Below are 16,286 nucleotides of genomic sequence, written 5' to 3'. Positions count from 1 at the left end.
TGTATTTATGGTGACGATGAGGCAGGAGTGGTAGCTTTGTAAACTGTGACTGAGAATTTCACATATCCTCTAGCTCTTTGTATAAGAGATAGCAACTTGCTCCAAACACCTTAAAAAACTGAAACCAACCCCAACCCATAAATCTTTAATGGAACAGGGAAACATTTCCCAGTATCAACTGCAGATAAAGAGAATGTAACCACAATTGTAAGGACTTCACTGGAAATCCTTTCTTCTGAAAGAGGACCCAGGAGACTGCGGATTCAGTTGGTCTCCGAGACTGAAGAACAGTTGTTTTGCTATTTTTTTGGAAATTCAACAACAGCTGAAAGCCAGCACTTATTTCCTAATCACCATTTGGCAAGCAAAGAGCAGTGTGAGTTAAAACAAAAATACACAGATGCAGTATTAGCTACTACAAAACTGAAAGGTCAGTCAGTTTAAGTTACTTAAGCAGCAGTCCACAACTTAAGTCTTGAGAGAAATAAAGCAATTCCAGGACTACCCTGGGCCAAAGACCAAGGGTAGATCCAGAGCAGAAATTTAAATGAAGTGATTATGAAATTGTGGATTTCTTCTGATTACTTCTCTTAATGAATATCCTGCCTGATTTTTGTTGCCAAATTTCCTGTTGTCACCACTTACATGTAAACGTTAACTGCTAAATGCATTGATTTGTGCTCTTTGATTTGTTCCTTCAATTTGAGAACTTCCTCAGGTTTCCTGAACTTACAAATGTGGCACTAAAGCGCTTTTCAGCAACTGGCAAAGGAATGAAAACTGTGCATGGTATCATCACCATCATGCCTACCTCCCTGCCACCTTCACTTATGCATTTAGTTACTTATTTGGCCACAGAAAAGAAATGAGTAGGTCAAAACCATGATTTTGAAGTACATGGAATTTATGGGAAAGTGTCAAGGATAAAAATAGAGGTATTTAAATGGAAAGGATTTTCACAATGTTGTTGCAAGAGGTTCAGGTTTGAGACCATCTAAAGAACCTGCACAACTCCATGGGACCTGATGTAATATACCTGTGGGTTCTGAGGGAACTGGCAGAGGAAGTGTCCAAGTCACTATCCATGATATTTGAGAAGTCATGGCACTCCAGTCCCTTTGGATGGCATCCTGTCCTTCAGCTTGCTCAGGGTGCACTCAGTCTCACTGTGTCATTGATGAAGATACTGAAAGAGCACCAAAACAAGAGTTTTAAAACAAGAGTCCTGAGGGACAGCACTCGATACCAGCCTCCACCTGGACATAGACACATTGACCACAACTTTCCAGCTGAATCCATTCAGTCAGTTCCTTTTCCACTGAACAGTCTACCCTTCAAATCTATATCTCTCCAAGTACATTAAAGAGCTCAGTAGAAGGAAGTTTCCCCTAAAAAAAGAATGATAAGAGGCATTGATCTCTATTCATCCATATTTAGCCAAAAAAAAAAAAAAGCAATCCAAACCCTTATTGAAATTTTTGCTCACATAAATGAACTTCTGAAGAAAAATATACACAACTTTCCTTTTTTTCTTAATAATTTCATCAATACAACAGTGCTCTAATGTCATGAAGGAGAACAAACCCAGATCAAGCTAACTATCCCTTACAGTTTTATTATTAAGAAGAAGAAAAAAAAGAAATACTAAAGATGTCACAGTGATGGGCTCTACATAAAGTAAATTGTCAGTATAGCTGGGGAAATAGAGGAGATAGAGGGTTAACTTTATATAAGCAGATCACACTGATTAAAATATCCGGTATGTTTTTCAAGGTGACTTAGGAATTCAAATCTCACTCAATTAAAACCTCTATTCTTTTGGTACCTGAGATCAGACATCACAATACAATTGAAATTATATTACCTACCTGTATGCTGTGTTATAGAAGATAATTTTACATTTGACTACAAAAAATTGCACATCACAAGAAGCTTTATTGGCATATTTGCTTTATTGTTAACAAGTGCCAAATTAGCATTAGGTGGTGATTTACATTTATTAATTAGAACTGACACTTTAAAATAAACATAATATAAAAAGTAAGAGGCAAACAAATCAAGGAATGCTGGCAAAAAAAACACCTCACTGGATGGTCGCAAACAAATATCCCATGTACTGAGGGGCAAGGCAAACATAATAAATGCAATGGTGAAAAAATTAATCACGTCCAACACATGAATGAACACACAATTTAAAAACACAGAACATGAATAAATAGACTTATGAAGAGAAACATTTATGTGTCATATGAAGGATGAACACCAAGAGTTAAAGCAATCAAATAAAGTAGGTTTTGTAACAGTTGTACTGTACTCAGCACTTTACAGATCCCACCCAAATCCATTCATGGTTCTGTCAGAAAGCCAAACTGAAATACAGAACTATGGTAAACCATGCACTTCTGTTTGGAACGTGCATTCACGTTCAGTGGATTCAGTATTCAGCCATATTAAACTGAGCATTTGATTTGCTGACTAAAATGTTTAAATTAGGAAAATATAATTTCCCTATTGATTATTTTTGTTAAGAACGAACACTTATTAAGAGAAAATATGAGGAAGCTGCTTTCTGGCAAGATGAAGTAGAATGGGACTGAATAGGATCCTCCAGAAATGTATATTATTCTGGACTGATGTAACATCAAAAAACCAAACCCAAAACAAAATAAAAAATGAACTAGTATGCAAGAGTAATCTCTTATACTATGAATACTGGAACAAAAATATCAACCAAGTAACTACTGAATTCAGCTAATGAAGTCTTTTACCTAACACTTCTTCCAACAACACAATTAGGTCACTCAAACCTTACTTAGCAAGATGGAAAAAAAACAACCAAACCAACCAGCAACAAAACAATCACAAGTTAGAATAAGCTGTACTTGAAAGGCAATTAAACTATTTTCACCAGTCACTGAAACAAATTTTACCACAGATGAAAATTCCACCTTCTCATACAACCCATTTAACTATTCATAGCTTAGTCAAACTGGATAGAAATAAAATTGAAAAAAGTGCTCTTACTAAACACAATTTCTTCAGCCAAGATTAAAAACACTCATAACAGGTTTGTTCTTTGCAGATATACAAAGTCTATGTGATGGAAACTAGCACTTCTTGTGACCTTTGTAATACATAGACAATACCATTCTATTTTATATGCAGACTGTTTACACAGTCTACATCAGTGTGCATGTATCTTGTTTATTTGAAGTACTGCAGTCATACCTCCTCCCTCCCGCTGACTCGGTAAGCGGGCATCACGGAAACGCTCTCCCTGCATTTCAGGCACCAGCTCTCAGCTGTGATGGTGAATTAGGAGCTAGTCCCTTGCAGATGGCAGAGCACTTCCATGATCCATAAAGCCTGGGTCAGGTGTTACAATACACCCTGTGCCTTGCCCTGCTGTGAAGGCACAGGACGTGTGGCTGCACTGGAGCAGCCGCTGCCCCAACACGCGGGAGAGGCTCAGAGCTGGAGCACCAAGGAGAGCTGCCCGTGCCTGGCCCCCTCCCAGCCAGGGAACGCTCAGGTGGAGCTTTCCCCCTCCCTCCAGTCTCTTTGGCAAATTTGAAAAATTCTGCCTGTATGTCATTTCATAGTTAAAACCTGAAATGGGGGTGAAGCACTTCCCTGTGCCCACCTCCCTGCAGTGGTGTGTAATTATTCATATAAATACATATTTTAATTACTGTATATTTGGAGATTCCAGTTCTGAAACTACCTAGGTTGTGGGCATCATGCATAAATATAAGCCAGTGTAAGGTACATTATATAGCAATCAAGCTTTATGCTATGCTGTTTTTACTACTGAAGCTGGCATTTTTCATAACTCCATTGCATTTTATCAGCATAGTTCCAATGATCCTGCACTACTTCCTGGCTCAGAGAGGTCCTTCGTAAAAGAGAAAATCACAAAAGTAGAATGGGAATGCAAACTCCCTCAAGCCAAACACCAAAAGCAGCCTCTTCTTGTTTCTATAAATGGAATTTTACCGTTGACCTTTTACACCCCCACCTTCTTTAAAGAATGGAAGAACCTTGGTAAGAACATTAGGAAGATAAAATGGCAGACAGTAAATCTGTCATAAGGTTATACACTGGTATGGGAATCATCACAACGATTGCATCACTATATTTCACTATAAACAGACAGTGCATAGTTCATGTTTTTTCCTCCCATGAAAACCAAGGCATTAGGGTGTAGAGAAGACTAGGGCAAGAGGGTCTGGATGTAGATCACCAATAAATTAAATTTGGGAACTTCCTGACACATGTAATATACTAAAGATTGAAAATTCAGTCCAACTCCCTGAATTTTTTTTTCTTTAAATATAAAAAATTTGTTTCCCACATTCAGTTTTTTGGGGATGTAATGAAAACCAATCCACTGTATGGTACAAACATCCACTGAGATGAAATTACACCGATCTGTGCTGATACCTTGAGTAATACAGGCTAGGGTCTGGAACATCACAGAATTCAGAATACTATGTCATTCAGTAACAAAACCAGTTGATAAACACAAAATATATTGGGCCTTGTAAGTTCTACCATACAGCACCAAACTACACAGTCAAAAAGAATTTCATTATCTGCTTATATTTACTGTGGATTACAACACATACACATTATCCAGTTTTACTATCAATAGTCAATTTTGTTTCATAGACCTTCTTTGTAGGGCCAGATAAAAAGATCAGTCTTAAAAACCTTTTTTTCTGTTCAGGTTAATTCCCTATCTAATCCTCATGATAAATCACATAAGTGTAAATGAAACAAATTATGAGCTACTCAAGTAATTTACTAAATGCTGCATTGAAAGCAAAGAATCTCACAGAAGCTCACAAAGCAGAAAATACAGTAACTGTATGAGTATTGATTTGAAATTAGGAGATCTGCCACATACAATTCAAAGGAGAAAGAGTCAATATGTTTTTTCCTGGAGTTACAATAATCCTGGAAAACCTGAAAGATATTTAGTGCTGTACTAAATATTCCCTTTGTAGAAAGTATTTTTAATAAATGGAAAAATGCATTTTACAGCAGAAACAACTGCAGCTTCATCAGGCAGGAGTAGATTCACTATCTGATCAAACCTGTTCTGGATTGGTATCTTTGCTGTTGGACTCTCAGCTCACAATACACCAGTCTGCAGACCTCCATGGCCCAAGCCCAGGGCAAGATCTCCAAAGCAGGCTTATCTAAGTAAAGAATGTAGAATTCCAGTTTTTTCTAAATACAAACATGAATGTGCCATAATATGGATCCTAGAATCTAAACTCCTAGAAAATAAACTGGCCAGGATTTGTCAGTTCTAAGTATCATTACCAGTCATCCATCCTATCATGCTCAGTAGCCAGTTTACACCAATTGTGAAAAGATTACACTGAATGAAGTATAATTTATTTTAAAAAATGTATAAAAAGTGCAAGATATTCACTGAACTTATTTTAAAACATGAATAGCTTGTGGCTTGCAACAAAACTACATAAGTCTCTTAAATCACTCACTCTTAGATTGGTATCTGCTTTGAAGATGTTTTTCTTCAATCATGCTTTCTTCCAAATTGGCACCATTGATAACCACAATTTTTGAGAATGTAAGCAAGGACCATAAAACTATCATGGAGCACTACATTATATTTTATCTAAGTTGTAAAGAAATTAAATGAATTGAAACTAATGGTGTTTGTGAGCTGAAAGTACCAGTTTCTAACAAAAAATGTATTTACTGTGGGAAAGGCACAGTTAAGTTATTGCAGATTGTTCTGTTACAAATAATGAAGATGGTGCAAGTACTTCAAAGCAAAACTTCACAAAATAAATTACAATATTAAGATACAAGTTAAGTGATTTGGCTTGTGAATGGTTTTATTACTAAATGTGTAATTTACTAATTTACTGAGTAATTAGTAAAAAACCCTACAACTTTGAGTCTCTCCCTTCTTCCCAATGGATTAATGTGAAGTCTATTACTAACTTGAAGAAACTGCTGTTTTGGGATCAGAAATACATAAAATCACCAAAAAAATTAAAATTCAGGTATTGACACATATAGCAGTGAAGCACAGTTACTCCCCTATTCATTCGCATGTGTAAGCTGTGCTATTTTCACAGGAATAAGAATAAAAAAGACTCACTACTTACATCAAGATCTACTGCTCTAATAGCATTCCTTTTTATAGAACTATTATTTTTTTGGTATTGGATACATCAAGAAGGCTGTTTTCAAAATAAGAGTTCAACATTTAGGTAGGATAAGCATAGACTTCGACTTTGGTTGAGGAAATGAGGGAAAAGGAAAAAACTAGGAGGACCTTTGGAAACAGGTCAAAGCACAACACCTTTAGATATGCTAGGCATGGTGGAGCACAGGAGGAGGAAGACAAGTATTTTGAAACAAAAGGAACTTAATAAAATGAATAATAATAAAATTAATAACATATTTTTCCTTATAAATACATAAAAATATTAACACATTTTTACTGAAAAACAGAACATGGAAAGCCACTAAAAGAAAATCTTGCCTTTCTTCTTAGATGCAAAGAGAATTCTCAGGTAGTCTTTCCACTTTGATTCTTTAAAAAATCCTAGGAAGCAACTGGAAAGTCCAATTAGCATATTACTGTTAAAGAGTTTAAAGATCTAAACTTTTTACACTTTTATCTAGGAATTTATAAGGAGTTCCTCATGTTGTTTTCACTTAGAACACAGCATCTAAGTTACTGTCATAGATGAAAGAAATGCCTCCACAGAGAAACTTTTGAAGCCCAAGTTTTTCATGGCTAGTTCCCCACAGGTAAGCATTACCCTACATAAGAGATTTAAAAAATCCTTTGCCTAGTAGGATTTACAAAGAAAAATAGCATTGAACCTCTTCTGCTACCTAGGTTATTTAAAGCATTTTTACCTTACTTTTAAATATTTTCAACAAAGAGTAAAGAGTATTTCCTTGAATGGCACAGTTTTAGGTAGCTGCTATTTTATATACAGTATATATCATTGTTTATAAATAACTTTGTAACCAGAAGATTGCACTCAGAAAATTAGGAAGTGATGTTTTGACTTTTTCAGCATGAAGTCTAACTGGGTGGAGTACTCAAGCTTTCCATGCACAGTACATAGCAGATGTTCCAATTTCTTGTTTCTGCTTTAAAGAATGTGTTCACACAGCCATTCTTCGAATTCCACACTCACAGCAGAACTTTGCCCATTCCACTGGATACTTCGTTCCACATTCATGGCAGAACTTGGATAACTGCGCAGGTGAAATTCCTTCGCTGCTTTTTGCACTTCCTCCATTCACTGAGGAAGCGCAGTCTCCATTGTCATACCCAGTTTTCCCATCAGACCTGAAAATTCCCAGATGAAGAACATTCTCTGTTAGTCAGTTCAGTATAACAATGTAAAATTAGTATAATCCTTGCAATGAATATAGTTACTGTTACTGTCATTTTAATTCCATCACTTCCTATAGAGAGTGGTATATTTTATATACAATGCTAGCCAGGCTCCCATACATATCTCCAGATACCCACCTTCCCTGCAAGAAAATAAAAACCACCAGAGTTTGAGGAGCAGGATCAAATATTTCATTGACTACTTAGATTAACTGGAGTGTTTGAAAACTTAAAACTTAGCTTGTCAAAAAGGAAGACTAAACCAGCAATACAATTTTCATCCTACCTTTTAAAAGGGCAAGACAATTTGTGTGCTTAGCATGCAGATTTAATGCAGTTTCTACAGAAATAATATTTGGTTATTTTTTCAACAGCTCCCAAGCAGTTTTTCACATTTCCAACAGGGAAAATGCACATGACAAATGATAAAGGCGTGCTGTCCGATGATAAACATGCAAAATATATCGAGCACCTTATACAAGACAAATAATATTGATCATCAATTAACTGCAGAGAAGAATACATTCCCTAACCTCTTTTGTGGTAGGAAATCCCCTTTAATGAAGGCTCTATCAATGACAAAGTCCACAAAGTCAAAAGCTACCTTAAGTGAATGTCTGAATTGCTAGTTTTCCTTCTGTTTGTCAAAGCACCCGTGCTCATGGCTCTTGCCACACCAGGAGGGGTTGAAGTCCGGGTTTTTGTTGCGCCTCTAAAGTAGAAGAAATATCTGATGTTTTATACACACACAGAGAAATACATCCAAATATATATGTAGATATATACACACATATAAAAGGGCATCAATCTACACATTAGTTATCTGTATGAAAAATAACTCATTTCCTACCAGCAGACAAAGGAGCTTTGGCACAAACTTGCATGGTTTAAACTGTTATGAATTGAACCTTACAATGACAAGCTAAATGAAACAGTAAGTCCCTTCCCATTCATGTGTCTTACTTACTAACAGGTAGATCCTGCATTACTGATTGCTCAGTACATTCTAATGTCTACCTTGACAAATTGTAAGTCACTTTTTAGGACTGGCAGGTCTCTTAGGGAAATAGAGAGCAGATGACTGCAGCTTTTAATAGTTTAAGATCTGTAGAAAGGATACCATATTTTCAATACTTTGTGACCAATATGAAGTGAGTGAACAAGACTTTTTTCTTCTTAGATAATGATGTAAATACTTTTTCTTCAAAGCACAATTATATTTATGAATATAAGTAGAAGGAGAAAGTGTATCCAGGTGGGCATTAGGGCCTCAATTTTTTCTAAACTGTCACAGTGTTCATCAATAGTATCCCACTGTCACAGTGGGATCAATAGTATGACCACACAGATATGGAAACTGCTCCCCTCTGGACTCGTAAGTATTACGAGAAGTCAGTATACAATGATCAGCATATCCCAAACACTGAGAACATCTTGCTGCTGGCTTTGATGAGTAGAGGAACATCAGAATACCGCAAGGAGCACTAAGAAAAATAAATTGGAAGGGGCATCATTTTATCATTAGTGATCAAGGACAGAAGTTTTCATCATTGCTCAAAAGAACTACAATACACTGGGATTTCTTCTTCTTTGGCAAATTTTCAGACTATGACATCTTGTGCATGACCGAATTTTTCTGTTCTTATTCTTGAACACCAATACATAAATAAAATTTAAGTTGGGACTCACTCAAGGACATTAAAAAAAATTAAAACAAGACTCCATAAAAAAAATTAGTCACCGAGACACCGAGAGACCATTCACCCCCTTCAGATAAACCTAACTGCTCCTTTAAGAATTATAAACTGCCTGGTCTTGGTTTGGTTTTCAAACTACATACAAGGAAATGCATTCAACTCCACAAACTTCAAATGCAACGCTGACACAATTAAGGAACATGTAATAACTCCTTAATTATAGACATGCTGCATAAAACATTTCTCCCTTCATATCATGCACATGGAATAAAGATGGCTTTTCAGCTCCTTCTATCACTTCAAACAGTGGAGAAGTGATAAAATAATTAAGCACAAAGGTGGAAACCAGCAACTAAATGCAAGATTATTTAAATAGAAATTATATCTAACTAAAGCATTCAAGTTTAAAAATAATGGCTTCTACTTGTAGCAGGTAGAGTGGAATGATCAAACATTATGGATCACTGGGCAGAACACTAACCTTCTCCATTAGTTTCCCTGTCTGCCCCCTTATTTTGCAAGGAGATTCTAAAGATGGACCTAACTGAAAAAAAAAAAAAAAATTGTGCAGACTGAAAAGCACTACATCAGCTATATCAGAATTAAACTTAGTAGAAGTTATGTCAGTCTTTCAGGAGTTACAGAATTCTAGAATAAAAGTTCTAAATGTAACCTAAGTTACACTGCTGCGATGTACAGATGCTCAATGCTCATTTTGTGCTATTTTCCCCATCTCATTATACAGTGAAGAGGGACCTTTGCTTAAAATTGAGTAAAACTCTTTAGAGTTCCATAGTAGAAAGAACATACTGGACTGTTACTTTACCTGTTATGGAAGACAGAAAAGCATATAAAGAAAAAAAAGAACATTATGGGAAACATAATAACACAGAAACATTATGGGATCATCATGGATCAGGGATGATCATGCAATGAAGCCAAGAATAGAATTGTGCCTCAATTCCTGTTCAGACAGTTTAAAGTAATTGGAAAACAAAAATTCAAAATTATTACTGATGCCATTTTCTCTGCATTTTCACATTGGGACCAACATGCAGCTTTTTCAAAACTAACAACATTAATTTCCTAAATTGAAGTCTCTTCAGAGTGTACTTTGAATCAATTTTGAACATTATGTTAGGAGTCCCAGATATTTGAAATAAACTGATGTGAAAACCAGTCCACTATTCTCCCCTGTATTTCAACTGTATCAAACACCCTTATCTCACTAAGTACTCTGAAAATTCACATGGTGCTTTTGTACTAGGTGTATACTAAAGAAATGTCAGAGAAATCAGTGTCTTAATACAGCATTCAGGCCACTGAGCTGGGGAGGGGAGGACATCGAAATACTGAAAAGCAGAGTGCAGAGTCCACCCTGTATAAAGGAGTTAAAGTCTCATGAACAGATAAAACATGGTTCATTAAAGGTTTAACAGGGCATCTTCATTCCAAGATGTTTAAAAACAGCTTTTTGCATATTTCTGCAGTCTTTTTCCACAACTAGTTTTCTAAAAATATAGAAGAAACCTAAAATATATTTTCAGAACAGAAACTTCCCTTCCAACCTTACCCCTTCCGTGATTTCTGACATTTTTGATGAGCAAATGAACACAAGGAGTAGGCTGCCACTGTCTACAACTTTACTCAGCCTAAATCTGGACACAAAATTAGCATCAGGTTTCATGTATGTTTGGTGACAAATCTTGAAATTGCATCCTTAAGTAACAATCTGATCTCTAGAGACAGTTGCCTTCCAACAAAGTCAGGTATTTTTGGTTATTTCAACTTGTCCCAGCACAGCTTGTTTTCTTCTGATCTGCCCCATCTCTGCCTTCTCTATATCCTTGTCCACTTCTGTTACTTTTCCTGTTTGGTTGGGTTTTGTGTTTTGTTTTTGAAAAGATATATAAATTCCTGCTCTACACTGTATCACATGAAGTATGAATAGAGCCTGACAGCAGATGAGGCTGTGTATGAACACCAGCAGGAACTCCTAAAATCTAGACATATTCTGAAGAAATTTATTATCCACTTTCTATTTTAAAAGAAGTAAGATTGAAAGTGACTACCCTTCCTAAAGCAGCTCATGTTGTACATCTAGTTGAATTACCACTGCTTGCAAAACAAAAATCTGAAAGTAATTTGTAAAAGAAGCCTGTATTTTTCTATGTATGCATGTATGATTTGGTTGAATTCTATCATAAAAAACTGACACATAAATCTTGCTTCTTAGAGTGCTTTCAGATATCCTTGTTACCCACAACAGCTCATAGTTCTGTGTAAAGTCATAAATAACTTTCTGCTGACTAATGGCATGCGTCCCAAAGTCCAGAAACCTTTGCCATAAACTGCAACCACCCACACTGTTATGCTCAATTTAAGAAAGTTTAGGAACTATTCACACTTGCTGAATGCTGTTGGCATGCAATATACTGAATAACTTACTGCCTGTAAGCCAGATTTAATTCTTGAACTAAGTAGATACTTGAGTAACAACAGGATTGTATGAAGAGCAGAAGAAATGCCTATAACTTTCAAAGAATTTTTCTTGAGAAGAAAAATCAAATCACTGCTCTATGCATAGGGCCTGTTTTAAGCAAATGTAGTAATCCACCAAGCTAAATTTTCAACCTCTTAATAATGTATTACAAAATGAAAAACAGAGCTAATTTTTGATGGTTCACAGGATTTATAACTCTAACCAAGCATGCAAAAGAGCAAATAAAAACAAAGAAATTCTGTTTGTCTAAGAAGAGCTCCCATTCCTTTTATTGCTTTTGATTCTTCAAAACCAAAGTCCCTGTCTCAAAGATACTACAGCTTTGGTTACAGCATTAAGAGATTCAGACACATTTCTACTATGTAAAGCAATACATTCCATGTATGTGCCACATAATTCATTACTTATTTCTCTTTTAGAATATTAAAATGCAGCCTATTTGAATTTGGCATCTTCCAAAATACAACAAAAGCTTAACTACAATTTAGTATCTATTTCCTTTCTAAAAGGTTAGAATAATTGGAATAACCTTCCTTCCTAACTTAGACCTTATAAAGACTTCTGAATATCCAGAAATTTTATATGAGGTAAGTTGGACTTAACCAAAGACTTCACCTTTCATTACAAAGTCTGCATTCCTCATATTTTTGGATCATCACAGCTACCTTACAGATGTAGGAGTTAGAGAAATATTTGACCTCAAGAGAATAAAATTACAATTTTACTTTGTCAAAAACCAGTATAGTTATCAGGCATAAATGCTTACTTCAGCTTTGCATCATGCAAATCAGTTTTATCTCGGGTTTAGAAAGGCACCAGTTCATTACTTTTAATCTGCAATCAAGATGCAAATTTGTTACTTTTAATCTGTAATCAAGCACTGACAGAAGAAATCAAATCTAAGGGAAACCTTCATCTACCCTGTCCTATGAGGCTGTTTACCTCACTCTGATACTAATGATATAATCTACTCTTCTCCCACAGCATTTATATGGAGGGCATACTGGCAAACTGGTGCTCATCAAGGACACACTTTTCTCCTCAGGAGAAACATTTTTGCAAAATAGATAAACTACACTGATTTGTAATACTCACTTCTTTACTGGCAACAACTCATCTGGCCTTTTGATGGTACTGTCTGTTTTTGTATCAGTGTCATAAAACCTTTGCACATCTCTTCCAGTTCGCAGTGGTGGGCCTAACTTGTCCATCTTGCTATCAAAATATATAAAGGGGTGCTCATAAAGACAGCGCTATATTGCTATTCAAGTTATGCAAAAAAAGAAATTAAAAATACTCACAATTCAACAGTTATATTACCAAAGAAATCCCATTGACTTAAAAATAAAAAAGAGTACAAATCAGACTTTAATTATCCAGCAAACAAAAGGGTTTCTTATTGCTTTGATGAGGAATGGATTTCATAGACATTGGATTAGGTCTCCAATATATTATTTAAAATTCTTTTTCCAACAAAACACTAATGCCAGTTATTCTCAAACTCTGCACAATTTATTCACATTTGGTTTCTTTAAAGAACAGCTTCCATGATACAATACAGCTTTCCAGCTTTCACACAACACATCTAAAAAAGGGGGCTCATAATTACAAGTCACAATAAATTTAAACATTAGAAATATTTAAGAGATGTATAAGTGCAACTCTAGAACTAGCAAGAAGAAAAAATTCCTTTTTCTTTTTTTTTAAATTTGTAATAAGAATAGAAGACAGCTTGAAAGAAACCCAGCTTTGTTTTAACAACAAAAACCTATCAAAATAGATAATACTATATACACAGCCAATAGTTTAATACTTATTTTTTAGTATTATGGATAACATTTCCAAGCCAAAAAGAATAAATCAAAAATCAAATTTTCAAAACATTTTTAAAGAAAGGCAATCAACAAAATAATAAAAAAAATCCCTCACATCATCGTAAGGAAAACTTTTAGCTTTTCAGAAATTGCAACTTAGATTGGAAAATCAGATCTTCAAGTTAAGTTCTGCATTTTTATCATCTAATCATCATAAAGTAAAACCTACAAATAGCATCCCAAATAGATGCTGTAGTTCAAACTAATTAACTCCTGTTTGACCCAATATATACTCTCTACATACTCCTAAGAAACTGAGAAGCAAGGCTGAGGTCTTTGACACTGTAAGACACATACTCCAACCTAACAGGATTTTCTTAGCTATTTTTGAACTTTAACAAATTATCAGCATAATCTGTGAACTCCAGCATTACAAAGCATTACAGTATTCTTTCACACCTTAACAAAACCAAAAAACCAAAGGTGACAGCGCTTTCACATTCTGATGAAAAAAAAAACGTGATTACAAGAATTTTTGAAATGCAAAGATCTTGAAGACAACTACTTACATATCTTGATTTCATTAAACAAAGTCCTGTAAGTTACGGTCTTCATAAAAGGAACAAACCGCTTTAAAAAGATAATGCTTTTAAAGGTTACAAATGCTTTATGGCAAACATGTAAGTGGAATTTAAAATTTACTGTTATTGATTTGGTGTGCTGCTCATATTGTATTTCAGCTGTAAGACAGTAGTGGATGTATCACTAGCAGACATGATTCCCAGGAGGGAAACATTAACATTAAAATGTAGGTTTCATCCCCAAAATAAAACAAAAATTAAACATTAATTTCTAAGGGTTCATTTGCCATATTAAAAAAATATAATTTCTAAGTCTCATTAAAAAAACCCAAACAAACATACCTGTTCACAAATGAAACATGTACAGACAATCTGTACACACAAAAGATCCCTGTCTGGCCACAAACGGTGTCCGGTTCTGATGGACAAAACAGTTTGCTTGTGGGTGTGGGGTTCACCTGTTTGCTTATCCTTAGGTTAGGAAGAACCTACCCAAGTTTTTCTCCTGAACATCTGATTACTTCTGACAGCCATATACCTCAAGAAATGTAAGACACCACTAACCTGTATACTGTAAAAAAAATGCATGTCAAACTTTGCTTCATAACATGATATCAAATTATAAGCCTAATGACAGATAACTTATATAGAATTAATTTTCCTTTTTTCAGTTCTTCAAGATCAAAAGGATAAAAATCTATTTTCATCCAAATTAATGAAGATTTTCCTACCGACTACAACAGTCATATGCAACTCCTCACTCACTTCTGTATGACCCTGAAATGATGCCCTTATGCAACACTTTCATTCATACTGGAAGGACTGTCTGTGTCCTTTCTCTGTCCAGGCAGAAAAACAAAACTCACAGCAGAACTCAGCTGACACATCCTGATCTACTCACACAAAGCCTGACTGGCACTAGCACAGCTTATGTTGATGATACTGTGCTGTGTTCTCTCAGTAGTTCTTCACTTGGGGAGCAGAATGGGAGAATTCAATTTTTTTTTTTAAAAAAAAGGACAGTGCACAGTGAAAATAGCTTACAATAACTGAGGTCGTAAGTTAGGGTTTCACTCCTGCCTGTACACAGTAACAGTGCCAGCTGCTGCTGCGGTGCTGCACAGGAGCTTTACAGGCAGGGATTCAAAGCTAGGGCGCCACCCCTGGCGGTGCACAGTAGAAGTGCCTGTTGCTGCGATGCTGCACACGAGGTTTACAGGCGAGGATTCATAGTTAGGGTTCCACCCCTGGCCGTACACAGAAAAAGTGCCTGCTGCTGCTGCTGCTGCGGTGCCGCACAGGAGCTTTACAGGCCATGGATGGGTAATTCCCAGCTCCCGCCCTGGACCGAGCTCTCCCGGCCCGGCCCGCGCTGCGCCAGCGCCACCTGGCGGGCGCGGGCGGCACTGCGCGCTCAGCACAGCGCCCCCTGCGGCCGCTCCGCGCGTCCCTGCACGAACAGCGACCGCGGCCCCACAGAACGCAGCGGTGTCCTCATCACCCGGTACACAGAATTCATCCTTGATATTGCACAGTAGAATTGCAATTCTACTGTTAAGCCCCTCTTCTACTACGTCTCTGGGAAAATCCAGAATTACAAGAATCTGGGCAAAGATGGAAGGTTACACCCTGAAGTAATACCTCAAAACCCACCAAAGTTACAGCTTCCCTTACTGCAAACTGCAGGAACTTGTCTCTTATACAGCAAAACCTGAAATTTAACCTGGTCAAAATAACGTGTGTAGGCTCTTTAATATTTGTCAAGGAGAAAAGAAAAAGTGATTGATTAACATTCCATTTAAAAGATTGCCTTTAAAAATAACCCCACACAACACTGCTCAGCAAATTGTTTCACTATCAATTCAGAAGAGCACAACATCTTATCCTCCAGCATAAGCTCTGTCTGATTTCAGTGTAACAGAATCCCAAATCTCACACTAAGGCTTCATTCTACTGGTTAAATCATAAATGTAGTAAAAGAAATAGATCTTGTTTAATCCTACTGAAGGGCAATGTTCAAAAGTTCTTCTATTTTAGAAAGTAATTCCAGCTGCACTTATCTATAGGCTAAATTGTAAGATGTTTTAGTGTTTAAAATCTGCCACTGCAGTATTAATTACTTTCACTCTCATGCAGGACATTGACTGTCAGTGTCTCTATCCCTGCTTTGGTAAAGTTCTGTAGGTATTTCAAGAGAACCATATGTATTTCCCCTTCATGCCCCAATACTGAGGCAGAAGTTGAGATGATTAAGGTCAAAATTGTCACCAATGACCAATCCAACAAATC

At 36.2% G+C, this 16,286-nt stretch overlaps 1 protein-coding gene across 1 annotated transcript in view; it reads right to left on the bottom strand.

Annotated features, from left to right (window-relative positions):
- Positions 1-1,933: 1,933 nt before the first annotated feature.
- The window catches only part of ZC2HC1A (zinc finger C2HC-type containing 1A), a 38,052-nt gene continuing 23,699 nt past the window's right edge, over positions 1,934-16,286 (bottom strand). Inside the window, exons 9-10 of the mRNA XM_063151247.1 lie at positions 8,007-8,114; positions 1,934-7,354 (exon numbers count right to left, since the gene is read on the bottom strand). Coding sequence (XP_063007317.1) covers positions 7,168-7,354; positions 8,007-8,114 — 295 coding nt within the window. The 3' untranslated portion in view covers positions 1,934-7,167. The remainder of the gene's footprint in view (positions 7,355-8,006; positions 8,115-16,286) is intronic.

This window comes from Melospiza melodia, chromosome 1, assembly GCF_035770615.1.
Source record: "Melospiza melodia melodia isolate bMelMel2 chromosome 1, bMelMel2.pri, whole genome shotgun sequence".
NCBI lineage: Eukaryota > Metazoa > Chordata > Aves > Passeriformes > Passerellidae > Melospiza > Melospiza melodia.
The sequence above is the reverse complement of the archived record's forward strand: the minus strand, read 5'-3'. Positions and strand labels throughout refer to the sequence as shown.